We start from the raw sequence: 23,250 nt of genomic DNA, 5'->3' as shown, positions 1-23,250 counted from the left end.
AAATCTTATTCATTAGCAAGTTTTAGGCTGGGTTACACCATCTTTCTTTAGCTTTAACAAGTCAAAAATCTGTCAAACTCCATACCAAATACACCGATTATCGTTATAGTTACGGTCAAAGTTAGGTGGTGCCACTCAGCCTAAAAGTGTCAAGAGGCAGGTGGTGCCATTTGTCACTAATTAAAGTTATTTAATCAGACACTCAGTGACGTAACATCAGTGTAATTTGGGATTACAAGCTGGTTTATTCGAGCGAAGTTTTTAACTGGTCGTCTAGCAAAATTAACTTTGATTAAAGATAAACTCCAAGGAATATTAAATTTTCTAACAAATTCACGGTAAATACTTTTTGAGCATATTCTGACACTGTGTCAGTTTAATAAGGAAATACTACAAGTTATTTTGGAACCTTGTGAAAATAATTATATGTAGGCCTGTCGATGGCAAACACCTTGGCTTGGTGGTTCGCATAACGGCCTACAATGCTTTCGGTTGCAGGTTCAAATTCTCCTGGGGACACAGTAAGGAGAGTGAGTAGGTATTTATTACGTTTATCCTCCTGCGTACATTTGTCCTACACACAGTACATAAAAAATAAAAAAATCTGTTGGCTTCATTTTACTAGAAAACACTAAACTATGTAACTTTTAATGTTACTTGGCAACACTAATCTATGGTAAAAAATGAAAACGTCAACTATTATCTATAATTTGGTCTAAAATGGCGTCCAGAGATAAATCTGTGACTTTGATTCCGCGCAAAGGTAAATAAATCTTTATTCATCTATAGAAATAATAAGTAAATATGTGTTAGTTTGTGGTAAATAATATATTAGTTGTATAAACTAAAGATTTAAAGTTCTATTTTGTTGAAGAAATAAATACTGTGGTCCTACCCTCAATTTCATTTTTTATGTCCTTTGCAAAGTACAATAGCATGTAATTAATACTAAAATTCTAGAGTTCTGATGTTCTATGTAAAGTACATATACGTAAATTTAAGTTTTTTACAGCGGTTAAAAAAAGATATCATTGCAGATATCTTAATGACTCCAAATCGGACTTTTCTGGTGATGATTCCGATGAAAATCCTGAGTTATTCCCACCAAAATTCCAACAAAGAACAAATGACCATCGTATCAGTGAATCTAGTAGCTCGGATGAGGGAGAGATAGCTTTGATCACTCCTGTGGATTCTCAAACATCTTATGCATCATCAGATTCCTCATATCTACCACCAATAAGAGGACGACTTAGTATTGCATCGCGGGAGCGGGGATATTCGCGTGGCTTTAGTCGTGGCCGTACCGAGGTGTTGGTTCGCCATCGGTATCTACGCCAGAAAGCTATGCAAAACAATGCTAACACTCAAAATAGATGGCCAAATGACACACTAAAAACAGAAAATTAAAAAAATGATGCAACCTGCTTATTTTCCAGAACATAGTGTAAAACAATCGCGCTGCAGAAGCATTGGTTGTAATAAAAAACTACAGTTCTCTGCAAAAAATGTGGGATCTACCTGTGTTTCACTCCTAATCCCAACTTTTTCACCAATTTCCATGTAGAATTCATAAATATGAGTCTTAAAAACTAACTATTATGAAGAACTGACTGATCTCTAATGTTTCTAATGTTAAATTATAGTGATTTTGTAAGAGAAAGTTAAATTTTGAGAATTATGTTAATTAAAATTTGAATTTCGTTAATTTTGATAAAGAACAATAAAAATAAATATTATACATCTAAAATTATGTTTGAAATAACCTATTATTTTGTAGTATATTCTAGAATAACCCGCAAAAAATGGCTATGTCCTTTACAAATGACATGTTGATTAAATACCGTTGTCCTTTATAAAGGACATAGTGAAAAACAAGATTTTCCAATTTGATAATTTTTTTTCTATTTTTTTTATACTAACTTACCATAATGTAGTGCACTACAAAAATTTCATAACGGAACTCCAAAAAAAGTATGTCTGGTACTCAGGAGGTTATTCAAATCTTCCATGACCTACTATTGTACTAGGAAAAAATATTTGAGATGAATCCAGAAAATGAGATTCCTGATCTGATGGTCTCTACTTTGTGTAACAAAAAAGATTTAGTTTGTGAATGTGCAAATACGAATCTTCAGCTTAGTTATTCTTTGGAACAAAATATTCGTTCCTGTCACTTTATGACTCGTATATTCTATTACGACAAAAGAAGCGAGAGATATTATTCATCTACCCTAAACCATTCTCGACAACTCGAAACTCATACATACATTTATAACGTGAATTTATAAAGTTGAAATACTTGCTATCCAAACGGTGGGGAGGTGGGGAGATGGGGAAACTGCAAAAGGACATAATATGGGTAAATATACCCACGCATTCCCGAATTTCGGGGTAAAATATGCGCATGCATTGCCCGCACGTGCGAGGCTGTGTACATATCTCCCACGTGAAAGTGTTTATAGTACCTACAAATTCATTGTTTTCGAATATCGCCCTTATACCAATAACAACACTTTGTTTATTCTGGAAAATTAATGACTACCTTAATACTTACTTACTGAAAGAGTTTCTTGCGCTACTTCTTCTCAGTACTGGCCCATTGTCCAAAAGCAGTAATGGTAGGAATTAAAATATTTAACTGAAATTGTCTTGCGCTGCCTTTTCTCAATGCCCTCTTATTTTGTCCCAAAGCAGTGGTAGGATTAAAGTAATACTGGGACATGTAAAAGCGCTTTTTAAAAGCCAATTTGCTGAAAATAAATTACTTTTATGACTATTTCAAAAAGTACGAGACTCCAAAACAAAAAGTGTTCTACGAGTTATTAATAGATACCACGTCTTCAAAATTAGTGAGCTACTCAAAGAACGTCTCGGCTTCTGGAAATAGTGAATTAATCAAGCCTCTGAGATGGTATTAATTTACAAGGAGCAGCGAAACTTAGCCGCAAAGGAAAATATTTTGTGGCTGATTAATGTACTGATACTTCGGAAAAATGAAGCTGTTCTTGCCATAATCCGAAATGTAACTTTAAAATTTATGTCGTGGACATTTATAATATTTTTTTCGGATTAGTGTATCTCTAGCTCTTCCTCATAACGTATCTAGTTTATGTAATGTTTTAACTTATAGGATGGAGAACTGGTGTCATTTACATAATTCCATAAGTGAATCAAGGCTTGTAGGTGAAAAAGTATCGATAAGATCACTATTTTAACATATCCTTGGGGGAGGCCTTTGACAAGCAGTGAACGTCATTTGGCTAAAACCAACGAACGATTATAAATATCACAGCTATAAATCAAAAGTACTTAACTGAATGTAGAATTCTTATCTTGTCCGTTTATCAACATTTTACTGGCAACTGAAGAAAGGTTTTCTTAATTAAAATTGATTGGAATCTAAGTCAAGAGACGGTTATTTTTATGGTACTTTAACATAGTATTCGTGTCCAAATTAAGCCTGAAGTTTAATTACTACAACTTATTACTAGTTATTAGATTGCTGCTTAAACGGTTAGAACGACAAGACCCTATTGTCGCCATAGTCAACCAAACTACTTTTCGATAGAGTTGTATTATAGATAGGTACATAACTATATCTCTCATGTTATAGGTACTAGCTTTCTACATTATTCCTTCTACGACCTAGAGTGCAATGTAAAGAGGATCCTGTTCACACAAAATGAATCTTATGCCATTGTTTAAAGAGTGAAGATGACACGAATGGAAAATAGAAATAATAATATTCTCAGGTATGAAAACAAGGAACTTTGGTTATTTTCTCGGATAATGTAATGTAAACTCGGGTTGAATGCAAATTTTGTCACGTGTTTGCTTTCTAGAAACGTCTTCGGTTTCATACTGAGAGAATAGTGTCCTATTCGAAATATTAAAATTTTGGACTGTATTTTCCGGAGCTTTTCTGGTGATTATAGTTGGGTTTGAATATAGTTTTAAGTTACTTTAGTAATAAGTCAAACAAGGCAGATTAATCTTTGCTTACATAGATGAGATCTTATTAAAATAAATCTTTTTACGTGCAGTAAAGCACAGCGTGGGATGTCCACCCACAAGGTGGACAGATGACTTTGTAAAAGTTGCAGGAAGGTGTTGGATGCATGCCGCAACCTATCGGCCAATCTGGAAATCATTGGAGGAATCATCACGTCCACTGCTCAGCATAGGCTGTTCAGCAGTGAACGTCCTGTGGCTGAAATGATAATGATAATGATCTTTTTATATTAGAAGATGATAGGTATCCACCTACCTTTCGTTTGAACAACTGGATTGATTACTGAACTGAATCATCGGTATTTGGAAGCAAAAACGTATTCTCTACACAACTCAGTGATAGATAACCCGTTGATTGATGAATGTAGATAATCCGCATCAGAGCTTAATTAGAATTAACTAACAGCTAGGTATTTACCCATTATTATACGCCTCTCCCTACGATTTCACTTCCACCCAATCAGTTTTACAGGATTAAATTGAAATACACGTAACATACTTGTGAAGAGAGGTTTTCAAAATTTAGCTATTGGTCGCGACACACCAGCGAGATTGGAGTTGAAGTAGCAAGACGATTACCTACAGCGGCTGCTTTGTGGTGCTAGACTAGGCGTTCCCTGCGGATTTTACCAGGTGCGACAAATCTATACTAATAATAAAATTATAAAGCTGAAGATTTTCTTTGTTCGTTTAGTGGGCTCAACAAATAGTCCAGCGGCGCGGCGGGGTTCGCAGGGGGCGCGAAACCAAAACCAAAGGATTAGACACCAAACTTTTCTGCATAATTTGTAACGAAAGTTTATTACAAGTATTTTCGAAATAGTGGAAGAACTTACTTTTCGAAAGCTTAGAAAGCTGCAATTACTTTATTCTACATCTAACCATCGAATAATAATTCTATAGTTCGTTTAAAAAACATCTATAGACACAACAGGACAAATTCACTTTTACTTTATAATTTCTACGGCAATTCCTAATGCTTCTCCAGGGGTACTCGAAAAAATTACCTCCACCTCGAAGTTACGATTAAATCGATTTGCCTGAACCGCGTGTGCCACCCTAATTTGGTTGATTTTTATTTGCCGAGTATGTAATTATCTTTGTCAATAGAAGGTGCCTTCCTTGTTCGGAGGCTGGCAATATCTAAAAAGCTTCGGTTTTGGGCTGTGGCTTCGCTGCGAGAGAGTAACGATCAGGCGCTCATTCTTATGTTTAATCAGGTTTCAGACCTTGACTTGCTCTTGAGCTTAAGTTAGTTTAGCTTAGCGCGCTTAGCTGACGCAGTTTTCCATAGTTGTATGCAAATTGCAAACTATACAAACACTGTGGGAAACTGCGTCAGCTATGCGAGCTAAGCAAAAGTAACTATTAACTCTTGGTCTGCAACCCGCAATAAAGTAATCTAGATTTTTTTACATCGTTCGTTCGTTTCAGCCGAAAGACGTCCATTGCTGGACAAAGGCCTCCCCCAAGGATTTCCACAAAGACCGTTTTTTTACATGTTTATATTTAATTTCAGATCGGCACAGTTGATTGATAATTTTTACTTCTCTTCTAATTGTTACTCAGGAGCAAAATAATAATTACCTACTAGCTGATGAAGGAACTTAATCAAAATAAAAATAACTCGAAAAGCCATATTGTGCTTGTTTATATCCCCTCAGTAGTAAGTTGTGTTCTATAACTATATTTATTTCAATGACTCTAGCTCTCAGTCAGGCCACCGCATTAATCCGGTCGTCGCCCACTTTGATGCGCACAACTTGGATGTTTTCCCGCGTCACCTACTAATGCTCATTTAATTACTTTTCTTGTTACCTAATTGTGTGCAGTGTCCCTTTTCGCCTTGTTTCATTTGTGTCCACTCAATAGCCTATTACTGCACAATGTTCGTAGTTATTTGGGGAACTAGGGAAAACTTTCTTTATTTTAAGGCGCAAGTACACTATGCGGAAAATTGTCCAAGTCGAAGCGCTAGCCTGCACACCGAAGTATAGACGACGCACCACCATCTCCTTCCCCCGAAGGAGAAAGTAATCGAGATGATGTTCACACTATTACGTCTTGGCCAATTTTCCGCATAGTGTACCTGGGCCAAGATGAAAAGGTTTCATCAGGGCTGACACATGAGAAACAGCCTAAAGATGGAATGTGGACGTTTTTTTATGACTTAGATCTGAGCACCTAGGAGTATGTATACGGGACTAATCACTTAATAATTAACTTAAGTCCCAGTCTTGTGATAACAAGAATAATAATCATGCTATCATATCTTCTAACTTAGAGCCAGAACCCTAAACTAATGTCTAACCTGAGATACCCAAACTACTTCATATTCGCGGTCAAACTGCGTGTTATTCCAAAGTTGGCCAAAGTCGGTGATCTTGTCCCAAAGTTCAGACTAAAGTTAAGATTATACATAAATATCAAGTTGAAAGTTTTTTGGAAGTATTAGAGGGATAATTTATGTTCGTAACTATTACTTCGTTCGTTCGTTTCAGCCAAATGACGTCCACAGCTGGACAAAGGCCTCGCCCAAGGATTTCTTATTACTTCAATATATTAAACTAAATAGAAATAATAGCGAATAGGAAATTTTACATCGCTCTTTCGTTTACTAAGTGAACAGAATGTTATGTGAAAATAAAATGTTATTTCATTTTAGAGAAGGCTTCAAAGGATTGGAAAGATTGTGTACGTTGGGAAAGAGGATTGTGATTTGTGTGGATCCAGGTCGACGTGAATGGCTCACTCATAGTTTAATGCGCCTTTACACTATATTTATTTACGCGACACTTTTCAACGTGTTGCTTTCTAAAATGTTCTTACAAAAATAATATTTTCTTCAATCACAAACTAGTACGTCAACCTATTTTTTGTAAAAAATAGTTTTATACATGCTAACAATGGACAGATAAACTATTGCAGTTGTCATATAACCACGACACTTTGACACGACATTTGACACCGACCGTGCCATGTACAATAATAAAAATTTATGATACTTACACAGCTTTTGTATAGTTTATTTTGATAAATATTTTTGTAAGCAACCATGGCGATGGCTGAGAAGAAAAATGAATACCCACCGAGTGTGGAAGCAGACCGGAGGCTGTTGCCTTTTGAGACTTGGGAGGAGTATTTGGACTCCCTCATAGAAATTGCTGATCTGAGAAACCTAAGGAGTATTGCTTCTGCGAGGACCATCGCTGCACTTGGTTATAGGTAAGTTAGGTTTTGATAGTGAGCCACTGAATCTAAAGCAAAACCTAACATAATAAAAACCTTGTCTCTTTTTGATAGCAAATGAGCCATTTAATCTGCAGCAAAATAATTTAAACCTTGTCTCTACATAAGTTTAAAACAAAGTCGGTCTTACTCTCTGTGCGCTTATATCTTTTAAAGCGCAACGGATTTTAATGCTGTTTTCAGCAATAGATAGTGATTCAAGACCATGGTTTAATGTGGGCATAATGCATAGCACCCGTGTAAAGCCGAGCATAGTGTAGGAGGTTAAGGCAGTGATCGGTTGGTATAAAATCAGATGTAAAGAATCAGTTTATGCTGCAAGAACCTTCTTTCAGCAGCATTCTTCTGAGATACTTAAATCCTACCTCTTTCAGAGCCAATGGCGACACATTGACCGAGAAAGAGTTCTACAAACGTCGCGCTGTGATCCACGAGGTGGTGTTCCCAACAGCACGAGCGTATGTCCTGGTCAGCGAAGGGGCTGATGTGGAAGACCCCTTCAACAGGGAGCTGGCCGTCAGGGAGCGGGCTAATAGAGTCGGGATATTACAGGTGAGTTTATTTCTTAAGGTGTCGAATACAAGCAGTTTTGAAATCAGGCAGCAAAAGCTTGAGAGCGTTCCATGACCGTAGAGTCCCAAATAGATGATGATGATGGGCGGTTAGGATAAAAGACAGAATCTTGCCGGAGCTCCTAGCAAATGATCACTTAGTGTGTCTTATGCCCGTTTTTACCATAAATCCTACATTTTTAAGTGGCCCCTATGAAAACAAAATTCCTGTTATGTATTACCATAGGGATCACTTAAAAATTATGGATTGATGGTGAAAACGGGCATTAGACAAAAGTCTTTAGAAGTCTACGACTTTTGTATCATAATGATTATTGCGTTCAAACTGCCACCTGATTTGATTATGGATGAAGAGCGCAATCCCTAAATCATGGGAGCTATGTGTAAATTTTACAAGGTTGAAAAATGTTTTAACATTTTATCGAACAGTTTTAGAAATATCTATGGTTATTTTTTGTATGATCCTATTTTTTGAAATCTACAAATATAATGTTTGCTGACATGTTCATCAGCTAGCTAGAGCAAGCAACATAATTTTAATTTTTTCGTTGCGTTAGTTAATGTATTTGTCCTTTACAGTCAATAATCTTCGTCCGCCACTTCACCAAAGGTGGCTTCGAGATCTCAGGCTACATAGACTACGCGCACCGGCTCATCACGGAGAACTGGGCTCCGTTCTTCAAGTCCAACAAGATGCTGTGGCCAAGGGACACAGACCTGGGCTATTACCACTGGCGGCACGGGACAGTTAGGAGCAACATGAGCAGGAATTATAAGGTAAGTGTACTCTTATAGAACGCTAGACTAGGTTTGAATACAAATTAGACTAATCGAGAGAAAAACAAGCCCTTGCAAAGATCAACGATGCGACCAAAATTTTCGGATATTTTTAAATTTGTAAAAAGTTTGCCTGATATCGATGCAATAAAAAACGAATTGTATGGAGAACGAATGACTAAAATACAACACCAATATGAGCCAAAATTAATATCTCAAAACAACTAATAAGTCGTTTAATTAAACGAATTTGGTTTAATTTGGGTTTATCGAATCGGCTGTTTACAAAATACACGAATACATTTGATTTGACTAATTAACTTCATATTAATTAAAAACAACCTATGATCCAGTAGGCCTAAGATGCGCGCCGTGATAACTTTTATCGACGTCAATTTGTATGGGCAAAATCGATAAAATACGTAAAAATGTAAACGTATCTGGTAAAATATGATCGAAATGTCCAATAAAAAGTACTATCACACGGTTCGAAACATTATATTATGCGGGAACAATGCCGATATCGACTGGGTTGAGTTTCTTCGGAATTCCCGAATAGTTTCAGGTTGTCTCGGAGTGTCAGTGACGTCAACGCGATATAGGAAATACTTTGGTGACTTGAAGAATTTATAGGACTTGTAGTGTGTGTGTACCAACCGTTTATCCAGTCAGCAACTTGTTAATTGAATTTATTACATAGGTACCAACATCTAAACATTGGTTTGGAGTTTTTTTTTTATATCCACAACGAGGAAGCTCTTGGCCTGTATCTCAGCTGTTGGTATTCTTATTTTATTTACTTTATAGATTAACTAAAGTGTTACTTTAGGTTAATATCCTATCCTATACTAAAACTTTGTTATCGTAATATTATTTTAAGAAAAAGAGCTATTTATTTCCTACTGATGATGTCGATAACTCTACATTTTCAGTTACACATTCCGCATAAGTTAACTGTTAAAAGTTTTAACACTACAATTATTTTTATAACATTTTAGCCCGTAATGGACACGGAAAAAGGTCTATTGTTCCAAAACCGGCACGACCACAAGATCATATGCCCCGACCCCCAACAGGACCCGGGTCAAAACACCTCGAAGCAGAGGATATTCTCACCAAGGTACACCCAAGTTGAAATTTACGACCACGTCGTTAGAAGAAAGAGCTAGAAGAAACAAGAAATTTTCTAGAATAGTAAAATTGTATGCATCGATTTGCAAAATCTTGGCTTTGCTATTTTCAATATTTAAAAAAAACTACAATTGAAAATAAAACTTTATCCACGCAGAATGTTTGTAATATTATTTGTACAAAATGTAAATTGTTTTTAAGGTTATACAAATAAAAATGTAAAATCTATTCAAAAAGCGTGTCTTTTATTTCAAATAATACATTACTTAGTACTTAATTTCTCTCGATAAAAATATTTTATTAAGCTAACACTTCCTTTAAAATAAGAAAAACGATACAATCATTGTACACAATGGTAACTTAATTAAACAGAATGATAAATCTTAGATAAATAACTATTTTTAATTCCATTAATTGATATTTTTATGTATAGTATTTAAATGCAAGTTCATAAAGAAATTGTTTATTTGTTTGCCCGTCAGAGGATTTCTCTCTCGCCTTGATTATTTGACCCGAAAGTTTAATTTAAAACTTTATTTCAAATATTATTTGCCAGAATATGTGCAAACCACGCGAATCCATACCTACTAATAGTAAAAATACAAGTTTAATATAGAGACGAGCAAAATCGGGGAGATTTATACCACGAAAAGTTAGTCGGGTTATAAACCCTAAACAAAATGATTTTTCTTCAATTGATTCATCCATGAAACTATACGTTTCCATGAATTTTCGTCACAGTATGTAATAAATGTTATTATTAATTTTATAATATTAATTATTGAGATTTTGTAGAGTTCAGGCGAGTCTTTTTGGCGAATTCTCTTGATGCGCTTTGAACTTCAGCTGTACGGAGAGTGATGCCGAATATGTCTTCGTGGTATCTGTTTTCGTCCTAGAAAAATCATTAATCAAAGTTAACCAATCTACTGTAAATCAAGGTAAACCTATATTTTACAATGATTTTCTGGTATAGAATAATTTATGTAATAGGGCCCGTGCTTTTGTGAATGCAGTTATAGTGCCGTTAATAATCTCATAGGAACGTCAAATATTGCTCTACTTAAAATTGGTAATTGAGTACGTTCTGTCAGTTAAGTTACTTAAGCCACTATTACATTTCTTTACAGTCTGCAAAGACAGTCGTGAATCGAAGCAAAAGTACTCAAAACATTTCCTAAAGTAATCTATTTATGGCATCCTTACCATCATCTCCAAAATGAACTCTTCGACTTCTCTATCGGACATGGCCGCATGCTTCTTCACTATTGACTTCAATTTCTGCTGGACCTCTTCCGCCATTTTGCAGTCTCCACACACGTAGAAGTGGCCGTCTTCGTCTACTAGCATACGGGTGACTTCAGCTCCATTCTCTTCTAGGAGAGTCTGAACGTGTTTCTGGAAGAATTAAGGAGGGTATACGAGGGTGGTCTGAAAAGTTTCCGACCTCAACGTGATGATGGCAGCACACATCAATTAAAGTCAGGGAATGTAATTGTGCATCTTTTGACAGCAACACTTCAAAGTTTCAGCCATTTTTGACGCGCGGTTTTTATTTGAAAGTCGTTTGAGTGAGTCGATGTGAGTATTTTTGTGAAAATGGAAAAAATCGAGTATCGAGCTGTCATAAAATATTTGTTTTTGAAAGGGAATACCCCTACGCAAATCAAAGATGAGTTAGATTCTGTGTACGACTCTTCACCGTCATTTACCACAGTAAAATTTTGGGCAGCCGAATTTAAACGTGGCCGTAAGAGCTTGGGAGATGATGAACGTTCGGGACGTCCAAAAACTGTTACTACTGACGATAACATCGCTAAAGTTCACCAAATGGTGTTAGACGACCGCCGAATTAAAGTGAGAGAGATAGCAGAGGCAATGAAAATGTCCAAAGAACGTGTTTGTCACATATTAAATCAAGATTTAGGCATGAGAAAGCTGTCCGCGCGTTGGGTGCCGCGTTTGCTAACGTCAGACCAACGACGTGTTCGAATGAACATTTCCAATGCTCTGTTGGCGCAGTTTAGGCGCAATAAATCCGAGTTTTGGCGCCGACTAATTACTGTAGATGAGACTATGTAGAAAAATAAAAATAAATTTTAAGAAAAAAAATCTTGTATCTATGTTAGGTCGGAAACTTTTCAGACCACCCTCGTATTAGTGAAAGATGTTTTGGTATATGGCGCTACATACTGCACTTGCAAAGAAGCATTTTCTACTCAAAGACTTGTGCTAGCAAAATTGAAAAATAGTCTAAGTTCAATCACATTGGCATGCATGGTGGCTAAATCAGGAAAGTATGATGATACTGGCGAATTAAGAACATTTTTGCTCCTATTATGATAATTTGGGAAAATACATGCACAAACTCTGTTCATCAAAAAGTATATGGGGTAAACACATTTCTATAATAAGAATGAATATGAAATTAATAAATTTACCTTATCACTACATGGTTCTCTCGACAAAGCCAACAACACCTTATCAAGGACCCCATCTTCAAGTGCCTTTTGCTTTTCTTCCTTGTACAAGTCCATGCCACTGTTCCTACATCCAAAGAACAGCCACATAGGTGCTGGTTTCTTATTGTCTGGTCTGAGATTCTTGTTCTGTTCTCTTCTGTGATGCCAGAACCCTCTGAATGGTGCTATACCAGAGCCAGGACCAACCAGGATGAGAGGAACTGATAAGTTTTTGGGCATGTGAAAGTTTGGGGCTCTGAAAAAAGAAGAGTTAATTTAACATAGATTCATTAGTCTTATAACTTTCTAAGATTGTTTTGAGAAAAAGCTTACCGTCTTGTGAATATGAGAAGTTCTTCTCCAGGTTTTGAGTTCTGTAAATATGTGGAGCATACCCCGTAATGTGTAGGGCCTTCTCCATCTGAAAATTTAAAAATGTATATTATAGGTACCTAGTATGTTAGGTCAATTTACAACACATGATTTAGAAACCAGGCCCAATTTTTATTCTCTCTAGAAACTTACTTTGTGTTTTATACGTGACAATGGCGACTGTTATATGTATTCTCTTCTGATGTGCTAGAGAACTTGAGGATATAGAATAGAATCTAGGCTGAAGTGGAGGTAGTAAGGCTGCCAGTAATGAAGCCTGCGGCTGACATGATGGGAACTGTTCTAATACTTCAGCAAGATGAGGAAAGTATAAATGTCTCCAATCATCATATTTATTGGAATCCTGCAAAAGAAAACTTTGTATTTATATTCAACAACTAACTTGTAAAATTGTCTTACTACAGATGACAACCGACCGAAATTTTTCGGCTTATAGCATTGAGCATTCGAGTCTTTGCATTAAAGCAACAAGCTACTTTTAAAAACAATGTGTATGATTTTACTGTAGCCAGTTCTTTTAGTTGATTAGCCTCGTTTTGGTCGCTACATCTACTTGCTAGGTATTTCAACACAGTCGTTGACGGAGGTGTTGTTATGTCCAAGAATCTCGTAAAGATATCCCTAACTGTGGCAGCTGGAAGTCGTTCGTGTTTCTCCCATGTCTTGAAAGTACCTGAAGAAAAGAATATGAAAAGCATAATGATGATAGTTGGTATAAATTTTTGAAGTGAGAAAAAGGTCACTTTAGATTTGTATCACTTTCATACCTGTAGGAGTAAGAGTTTCTTTCATAAGTTGCAATTGTACTGGTTCATCATAATATTGGTCCACGTCATTCAGTCTTTCAAATACAGCGTCCACGATTTCTTTCCTATTACAAGCCATTACTCCGACATGATCACCAGGATCATATTTTACTTCATGCTGTGAAATAAAAAAAAACAATATTTCAAAATGATTCAGGAACTGCTTTTGAAATATGGTGTCAAATCAAAAAAGCGCTGCTTACTTCAGGCTCCATATCAACAAATATTGTCGCTCGATCAGCCGTGAAGTCACCGAGCATTTTATTTTCTTTCACTGTGCATCGTATTAGTTGCTTTCTAAAACCGCATTCAAGAGCTCCTTTCAAAGTCACTGGTTCAGTAGGCTTCCCAAATCTCACCGTCTCCTCCGTCAAAGGCATTGTTCCTAGAGCTCTCTTTGCATCTTTGACCATATCATTTTCATCCAAGCAGAATGATTCACAAGCCACCTATAAAGGAAAATATAATGACGTTTTTACTGAAGACCATCAATATTAAAAAAAAAAAAATGATTTTAGGTAACTTACATGGAAAATATTTGAAGACCAACTTCTAAACTGCTGTTCCTGACCGTACATTTCATCTCCACATGCTATTTCTAGCAATCTTTCTCCACCCAAATCGCCTAATATTTTGTCAACTGTTTTGCCAAAGTTACAAAATTTTGGATACGCACTTGAACCCAGTGCAAACACTGCGAAGCAAACGTTGCTGAGTGGGCCTATTTGTTCTACTGATGATGTACCACCAATACTACCTGTTATGGAAATGGACAAATGTTACAAGTTGCATGACGCATGACATAAGTGTCCACTTAAAGTAAAACAAAAAATTATACATACTTTTATTAGACTCTAATCTTGTCAGTTGTCTTTTGTATTCAATACTTGGTGTCATCACACTATTTGTTCTCATTAGTGATTTCGGTGTAGGAACTTTGATATTCCTGCGAAATACAACACTCATTTTATTAGAAGTGACATCTTCACTAAGCTCCACTAAAATTACTCTGAAAAATATACATACGCTGAGTTGGTATCTGCTGTTTGGTCTCCGATATTCTTAGCCTCATTATAAAACATTTGGAATAGATGATCAGCAAAGTCCTGCAAGCAAAATACTTTAATTAAAACTATCGTAATTTGAAAGCAAACATGATGGTTATTGACTGAATCAAACGAAGTCTTACCATTCCATTGGCAGGAGGCTCACCATTTCCAAAAGTTGATGTCACAATCAGAAGTAGCGTCTCGTGTTCTATTGAGAACATGTCATAATCGGACATACAATGAACCTGCAATTTGAAAACATTGTAAGTTACTTAGTAACACTGTCCTTTAACTAGATTTTATAAGTATGCAAAAGTCTTTATTGGGCACGGACATCGACCAGTCTCAAGTTTATTGGGTGGTAGTTTTCACTAACCTGTGCATTGAACGCGTGTCCGAAAATGGTACCTAGTTCTTTGGCATACTGTTCAGATTTGCCTGTCTCCGTAGCGTAGAGTATAGTAGCCTTGATGCGCTTGGAGAGAGCCCTGCCGAACAGTTTGGAAGTGAACTTGACAGCGCGCGCAATCTGCTTGAAGTGAAACTTTCTGTGTCCGGTCTTGTTGCCGACTGACTTAGTCCACTGGTGAGTCTTCCAGGGAGGTTCCTGCGTGTAAAGTTAGTTAGTCATAATAATTTTAACTTTGAGATCCTTCACGCTAAATATCTAAACACGTGATAAAGCTATATTTAAGACGTGTGTTTAGTGTCCAAAAAAGGGCCAACAAGTATGTATTAGTAAATAAATAATTGAAATTGAAATCTGTTACTTATGATATTCAGTAACATTAATATTGACCAATTTAAGTGTCAGTTAAAAATAGTACAATTATACAATATACATCGGTACTTGGATTCGCAATTTAAAAGAGATTGTTAAACAAATATTGTTACTTACTTGATAATCATAAGATGGCCTGATGTAATACAAAGCCATTTCCTGATGGAACACAGACGTGAGCGAGCCCGACATCGGCGGAACGATCCAGACCCAATCCGAGGGGCACCCTCCTCTGAAATAAAAACGCTGATTCATACAAGGCCTACTGCGGAACGTATTCGTTTGTGGAGCCCTGTAGTAAAATTCTACAATTTTGTTTTGTGACTACTGAGTATGAAAAGAATGGATGTTCTTGCTATGTTGTTGTATGTGTAAAGAAGTCTATTTCCAAGACGTAGCGACTGACTAATGCCCGTTTTCACCATCAATCCTTAATTTTTAAGTGACCCCTATAGTAACACATAACAGAAATTTTATTTTCAAAGGGATCAATAAAAAATTAGGGATTGATGGTGAAACAGGCATTAGTGTCTTTTTTCTGTGATGCGGATTCTGGCACGCGTGCGGTCTGCCCGCTATCGCGATTCAATTTTTTCATACAATAAGTTATTCCGTTCCGCATGCGTGTAGCCCGCATAATAAGAAAAACATGTATGAAATAATGAAATATGGTAAACCCGCATGCGGACCAGATCTGCACGCGAGTAAAATCCGCACCACAAGAAAAAGGCACTTGGGTAATTAAAATTTAAGTAACACCTGTTGTAACTTTAGCAGCTAATTACCTAAAAGAATGACATCAAAGATTCATGTTTGTTTCTAAGACAGATTTTTTCAGGAAGCTGCTTTATTTTTCAGTACTCAGAATACGAAATGATGCCTTAAAAAGTTTTTATCAAAGCAATCCAGGTGTCCCTTGTGCCTCTGACATTTATATTGAGGACGGAAGTTGTAGGGGCACTTCCTAGGATTTATGAGCACTAGGAAACCAAGATGTAATCTTGAGAAGAATTTACAGACATTTTATAAACGTTGCCTTGGTCCTTTGCTGGGAATTTAAATGGTAAAGAGCATAGTTTTAGATCTTAATTTGCCAAGTTTTCTAGGGCTTGAATTTTTAGTCAACACTTAAATAAATTTTTGAGAACAAAGTTTAGAGGCGATAATTGAAAATGTACAAGTAGCAAATTAACATACTATTTGTATTTAAAAGCTCGCAGTGAGTAATAAAATCTTATTACATAAGTCTTTCCCGGGAACTTTACAGACATTTGTTTGGATGCTGAATTTGATTACAAACACTTACAAAACTTTTGGTAACGGTAACATAACATATAAGCTTTAGTAAATAAGCGTCTGTTTTAGATGCTGCAGTGTACTAATCACGATATTATAGGATTATTTTTAAGATAATTCGCGACTGGTGGTTTCAAATAGAAATTGTATTACAAGGATAAGCAAAGCATTAAGTATATGGCAAAGAGCTTCATACCTGCTCTTGTTCTCATTGTCCAAGTGTTTAATAAACTGCTCAGACGCGGAGTGGTGATCCACAATGGACACGTTGTCCCGATGGAAGCTGTGAAGCACGGCTATGTTCACTTCGACCAGGGCCTGGTCACGCCATAGGGTCGCGAAGGAGCTGGTGTCTAGCCCCATTTTTGTTGCTACAGTCTGAAAAAGTTTAAGATTTACAGTGATGCCCTGTCCTGTAGGAGTAATATTCCTTATCTAGCTAATTTGATAGTCAGTATTTGTTCCACTTAGCATTAGCATGACGTACTCTTTTGCAAACGAGAACTTGTGTTAATACCTAAAGTACAGTCATGACCCTTGCACTTTAACCGTTGAGCGTTATTTCGCGTCGTTAAAAATATCATATTATCTCGAATTCTTATCAAATGCAATACAATCTTTATTATTGAATAGCGGCCGCCCGCGACTTCGTACGCGTGGATCTCGTTTTATAATATCCTGTTGTAACTAAGCTTTAAGTTTACTAAGGTACCTGCATGCCAAATTTCAAGCGTCTAACTTAAGCGGTTTAGATTATTCATACAAATGTTTTTTCCCGCTAACTCCCGTTCCCGTGGGAATTTTGCAATATCCTGTTGTAACTAAGCTTTAAGTTTACAAAGGTACCTGCATGCCAAATTTCAAGCGTCTAACTTAAGCGGTTTAGATTTTTCATACAAAAGGATTTTCCCGCTAATTCCCGTTCCCGTAGGAATTCCTAAGTATCCTATAACCTGCCCAGGATTATGAAGAATAATTGTACCAAGTTTCGTTAAAATCCGTCGAGTAGTTTTTGTTTCTATCAGGAACATACAGACAGACAGACAGACAGACAGACAGACAGACAAAAATTTTACTGATTGCCTTTTTTGGCATCAGTATCGATCACTAATCACCCCCTGGTAGTTATTTTGAAAATATATATTTCATGTACAGAATTGATCTCTCTACAGATTTATTATAAGTATAGACAACAAGTGACTCTCAGTCTTACCTCTACGATATTCAGTCGATTAGCGTCACCGAAATTCCGACAGCCAATCTCCGTGCCCATGTACCAGCCATTGAAGGCTGTTCCAGTGAATTCCAATCCCCCGCAGTCCATCCTCATGTTGGAGACAGCTGGTAAAGCATACCATCTCAAACCTAGGTCTTTGAACCATTCGTACCTGAAACGTATTACCCAGTGAAGAGAACGTAGAAGCATGTAGAAAAAATTACATCGACGCTTTGATACGAACGGGGCAAACGTGGGGAGAGTGCGAGGGAGAGTCGCATTCCAGCGAGATACGTAATTAACTCGACCGGGTTGTGATTGTGAGAACAGTTTCTTCTGGCTCTTCATAGGTTTACGAAAAGTTTGGCTTCCAAAAAGTTAGATTCTTACTTTGGATGTTCCATTTGTACTTCCATGACAATTTCTCTGGGAATTTCGAAGAATTCCGGATCCTTGCCATCTGCTGATAGGACAAGTGGCAGTATATCCCACGCCGTGCGGTCTGGTTTCCATCCGAGCTTTATACATATCTGCAACAAGAAGGGCATTTTTACTATTTCAAAATCAACATTATTTTGACTCGGACTAAAGATAAAAATAATATAAAAATCTTCTAGATTAAGAGTAATTGAATACTTTTGATGTAGCGGTACTTCTGGGTGCTATTAACAATCTTGAACAGTAAAGAAAACTGAATGCATAAAATTGAACGGATTCGTGTTTTCATCATGAGGAACTTATAGGTTCAAAAAAGTTTGTTTTAAAACAATTTTTTGGAAAATCCAATTAACTACATGAACGTAATATCGATTATGAGGCAATCAACGTGTTTTCATTGCGGTGAATCCATTGTTGCAAGTAATTAGTGCGAAATTAGCATTGAGCTCCTGTTCAGTTTAAATATAATATTCATTGTTTAAATTTTAAAAACTGGTTTTGGTTTCGAAGTTTCTCTAGTAGGATTTTAAGCCATCTGCCTACATCAATATAGCTTGATAAGAGTTTAAATTGATGCTTCTAAGAGCATCTAGTGTAGTAAAAGCCTTTTTCCCATAGCTTGATTTTACACCCTAAAAACGGTAGTTATTAGCTTTTACGAAAATAGCAATAATCTTAGATTCCCAATTACCTCGGTAAATTCCACCCGAGCTGGATCTCCCAGAACAGAGCCATCAGGCTGGATGTACCCCGCGTAGCTGATGAGCTGAGGATTCCAAATCCTGTAGTCGTGTTTGCCATCTGTTCGTTGTGGAAATATAGTGATCGCTGATCTGTAGGAAAAAAAAATTATAATTTGCTACAATAGCATCTAGAAATATTGCAAGGCTTACTTTCAATAGAGATTATAATCACGATGCTAATGGTGGTTGTGTTGAAGATGATCATGTTATTGATGATGATGCAGACGACAATGATGATGGTGAAAGCAAAGAAGAGAAAAAGCAATTAAAGTAAAAACACAACATCAATTTATTATTACCTAATGTTCCCTTTATTAGTGGCGTACTTGATGTGGTTGCAGAGTGCTTCAAACATCCCACTAGCAGTTGTGACTTCTCTGCAATCGAATATCTGCAATAAAATATTTAGATCAACTTCTACTAACGAAATTCTTGTAATAAGGCGTTCGCATAGTCAGGTTGTATATTAACTTTAGGTAAATTGTTTTTAATGGCGATATTATTAGCGAGTATCCCAAACTGAGAGTATAACAAGTCCAATATACAGCGAGCTATGAAAGGACGCTTGTATAAGAAGGGCAAACAAATTTTGGAAAATAAATAGATCTGGCGGTTATTTTTGATGACTTTTACGATTTCCTTAGAAGATCTCCTGTTTTAATTTCACGTGAATGGAGTTAATATTTGTTTTGAACTTGCTGCGACTGTGACTATTTTCCCAGTTGTTTATTTTTTCCATTTTCATAATTTTAACGTGAAAGTGATAAATTGTTTATATTCTACCTTTAAACACTAAAGCCTTTATGACTCCTATTTAGATTATTAGTATTGATATTGATAGATTATTTAGGTATTTATTTAGGCCGTTTGCATGTTAAGATTTTCGAAATAAGTAAAGGTACAGAAACAGATACAGAATGACATGCTCATTACTAGCACGAAAGCATGCCACTATTGAGCAATTGCTACTTAGTAGCACATTGTGTCGAAACGTTGCTAACAATAAGCATGCTCATTTCGGATTTTTAAGCATGCTAATAAGCGTGACATTGAGCATTTGTAGCTGTATAGTCCCACGATTCTGAAACGTCAAGTGGCGAAATTCAAAAACTAACAACCCAGTAGTAGCGCTAGTAGTTGTCGAACGTGGCAAAAATCGGAAACTAATCAAGAACAGATTGTAGCGCCCTCTTGACAATGTCATAGCTGGGACGGTTCATTGTTGAACATCTATACCGTTATTAATTTAGTGCACTGTCACTGTTAGACTAAGAGCTAGTGAACGCCAGACCCAGTTGTTTCCACATCAGCCAGACAGTTTTGAAAGTTCCAACTCCTTGCCGGACAGTTTTTGTAGGATAGCTGCCAAAGCCACGATGACCAAAACTTCATGATTCACCAAAATTCTATCCTATATTGGGAGCATACGCTGACAAACTTTCAGCTTTTATAAAATGACGTAGGTCTGGCATTCACCAGCTCTTAGTCTATGTGTTGCAAAGATGGCAGTCAGACAACGTTGCCGGCCTCTAACCTGTTGCGGTTAGCATCTGTATCTTACAGGCTAATGATATCCCGTTTGAAGCTCGTTATAAGTTGAGGCTTTAATTAAAAGTTCACCCGCTGTGTTAAGAGACTACATATATTTAACTTTAAGCTTATGTATATTAGACTGTTTAGTTGTACGTAAATCAAGCATTTTTGGAATTGTAATTGGAGTGAATGCAGTCAGTGTAGATTTAGGGAATAGGTTTTACGTCCATGTAAAAATAATTTAGAATTTGGTGTACGAGAAGAAATTCTGAAATTTTGAAAATTTTACCAACACAAAACGTCACATCAGCACATAATATTCACCTTTAAAAGACGCTCTTATGTTAATTCCAAGTTCTTATTTAGGAAGTTTCAATATTTAATGCAAAGTACATAGTTAAGTAAGTAGGTGCCATAGGAACGTGCGTCACTACATAATAGATAAGTTTGTAAGTTCCTTCAGGTGGAAGGTGTTAGAACATAATGGTTGATAATGTTACATTTCATCCCGCGAACTCTCAAGTCTTAGTTCTGTACAGAAACGCGCTATTTGATCGGAATTTCGCGTGCCGAAACTAATACTGGATCATACACATAAAGTAGAACTACTTAACGACTAGACTAGTCTGAATTTTGAACATAACATTTTCAAAATGAGATCCTAACTGGATTCCATCGGGAGCCCAATTCCGAGGGGAATATGCTGTATCCCTCAAGTAATGAGCTAACATCTTTTAACGTCCTTTTTTGCCGACCATACAAGTAGGTACGAACACGCAACTCATCCCGGCCCGTTTTGGCACAAATCTATCTAAATTCATCTTGTCTTGAGTTTTATTATTAGCCGGGTCCGCCGTATATTATTATGATGCGGAGCGTTTTATAGGGTCACTGGACACTTGGAGAAATCGTGACTCGGCTAGTTTTGATTTACTGGTGTGAGGGAAATATCGAAAGGAAAATATTTGGTAGGTATCTATAATTGATAACACCGCAATATCATATTATTATTTAAGTGCCTCTTATTTCTTTTTCGAAATTAAGCCCGGAATACTTAGCTCTTACACTTTTGCAAATCTCTATACTTTAGGGGGTTTCTATAGGGTAATTTGAAATGAGTAACCTACGAAAATATACATGTAGCTTCATTTACTTCAAATGTGGATGCAAAAGAATCAGATCATAGTTAATCATCTAGTTGTCTCAATTCTCATGGCTAGTTTTTGCGGATCTCAATTATGAATAAAGATTTGACAAACTAATTTATGACTTGGCATACAAACGCTAGCCAATTAGCGCCTATATTGCAGTTATAAACACAACGATCTTCAAAACACAATAAACGTAGAAACCCATTTATGTAAAGTCTAAAAATAAACTGTGTTTTCACCTGGCATCCTTGATATCTAAGTCCCCGCAGACTAAAGACTTTTGGTAGGGCTATTAATCAGTATAAACAAGTATGAAAGTAGGTGCGCATATTATGACCATGGATTTGTTATCGGCCGATTCCTCATACTAATTCGAGCCGACCAAACTATCGGCCAATAATAAGTCTGTAGTCTACAGGAACTCTTACTCTGGATTGCACCATCTTACATTAACAAAAAACGTCAAAAATCTGTCAAACTCCATACAAAAACACCGGTTTGAGTTATAGTTACGGTTAAATATTGTTCAACAGCGTGGGACGTTGACAAATCGTGCTGCAATTTATATCCTTTAGCCATTGATTGTATAAATTGATGGAAGAAGTCCGCAATAAGTCGAGCGTCACGTTTTCACGATCGTCAATTGTTGTCAGGTGATGAGGCGACGATGGCTCTATTGTGTCCAAAATTTAAAAGTGATAAAAGAACGTTTAAACCGTGATATCTATTTGAAAAAGCTCAAACAAAATATTATTCTTCCCGTTATTAGCCAGACTTGTCTGACCATCAATCTGACCACTGAGAAAAACTGATTTACTTTCAAATACTCCACGTAACTAGGTCTACTTTAATCTATTTATTGAAAATGATGTTGAAATTCTGATATTCAAGTGTTAACGGTTGACGGATAAAATCGTACAATGTAACTCTATACTGCGATACTAAAAAGGACAATGTTCGTTCTCCATACATTGTTCGCCTAAGAACCAACAATTTTGACATATTACTACCCGAAAGCGAAATAATAAGATTCTGTGTGTAAGAACAATGATTCCTGATGGACACTTGCCATAAAATTAATGATTAAGAATATTAAATCACAGCGATTTTATAATATGTCGTTTATGACAACATGGCGTCTAATGTATTGTGTGAATGTATGAACACCGATTCGCGAAAAATGTTTTGTATTGTCGTCACGCCGAGTCGCAGCCAAATACCTACCTAGTATAAAATAATAGAACAAGTTTTAGAAATACAACTCGGCATTCCACTTATATAATATGCCCACATATTGCACGTAAATAAACAACATGAATCGTAGGTTGTTTCCACCCTTGTCATCTGACACATGAAATAAACTCCTATTGTATTATAGATATCGAAGCCGAATCGTATATAATAATAGAATGGGTTTTGGAGATCACTCGGGGTTCCACTTTTATAAAATACCTACATATTGCATAAAAATAACACGAATCATGGGTTTTCTTTTCACCATTTACATCTGACACGAGATAACAAACTCCTATCTCCATGACTACCGTCGTAGTCTATGCCAAAGACTACAATATTTTAAGCAAGAAGTTTCAAACCTTAGCGGCTACAGTAACCCCTGGGCCACATACATCGTGATAAC

General features: G+C 36.5%; 2 protein-coding genes across 3 annotated transcripts in view; one reads left to right on the top strand and one right to left on the bottom strand.

The window, feature by feature from the left end:
- The first annotated feature begins 6,962 nt into the window (after positions 1-6,962).
- On the top strand, positions 6,963-10,090 carry LOC135071701 (cilia- and flagella-associated protein 299-like). The gene is made up of 4 exons (XM_063965479.1): positions 6,963-7,239; positions 7,638-7,815; positions 8,415-8,612; positions 9,611-10,090. Exons 1-4 carry the CDS (start codon positions 7,070-7,072, stop codon positions 9,779-9,781), a joined length of 717 nt encoding a protein of 238 aa, XP_063821549.1. The 5' UTR covers positions 6,963-7,069; the 3' UTR covers positions 9,782-10,090.
- A 100-nt stretch (positions 10,091-10,190) lies between these two features.
- Positions 10,191-23,250, bottom strand: part of LOC135071700 (nitric oxide synthase-like) — a 52,044-nt gene continuing 38,984 nt past the window's right edge. For both annotated transcript variants that reach the window (XM_063965478.1, XM_063965477.1), the window contains 19 exons: positions 19,227-19,318; positions 18,876-19,017; positions 18,137-18,276; positions 17,744-17,918; positions 16,727-16,908; positions 15,352-15,466; positions 14,830-15,060; positions 14,594-14,698; positions 14,431-14,510; positions 14,247-14,350; positions 13,932-14,161; positions 13,608-13,853; positions 13,366-13,522; positions 13,102-13,271; positions 12,731-12,941; positions 12,539-12,626; positions 12,185-12,461; positions 10,950-11,141; positions 10,191-10,638 (listed from right to left, as the gene is read on the bottom strand). In XM_063965478.1, the coding sequence (XP_063821548.1) occupies positions 10,522-10,638; positions 10,950-11,141; positions 12,185-12,461; positions 12,539-12,626; positions 12,731-12,941; positions 13,102-13,271; positions 13,366-13,522; positions 13,608-13,853; positions 13,932-14,161; positions 14,247-14,350; positions 14,431-14,510; positions 14,594-14,698; positions 14,830-15,060; positions 15,352-15,466; positions 16,727-16,908; positions 17,744-17,918; positions 18,137-18,276; positions 18,876-19,017; positions 19,227-19,318 (3,054 nt within the window). In that variant the 3' untranslated portion in view covers positions 10,191-10,521. The remainder of the gene's footprint in view (positions 10,639-10,949; positions 11,142-12,184; positions 12,462-12,538; positions 12,627-12,730; positions 12,942-13,101; positions 13,272-13,365; positions 13,523-13,607; positions 13,854-13,931; positions 14,162-14,246; positions 14,351-14,430; positions 14,511-14,593; positions 14,699-14,829; positions 15,061-15,351; positions 15,467-16,726; positions 16,909-17,743; positions 17,919-18,136; positions 18,277-18,875; positions 19,018-19,226; positions 19,319-23,250) is intronic.

This window comes from Ostrinia nubilalis, chromosome 5, assembly GCF_963855985.1.
Source record: "Ostrinia nubilalis chromosome 5, ilOstNubi1.1, whole genome shotgun sequence".
In the NCBI taxonomy this organism is placed as follows: Eukaryota; Metazoa; Arthropoda; class Insecta; order Lepidoptera; family Crambidae; genus Ostrinia; species Ostrinia nubilalis.
Note: the sequence above shows the minus strand (reverse complement) of the source record. Positions and strands in the feature narration are given on the sequence as shown.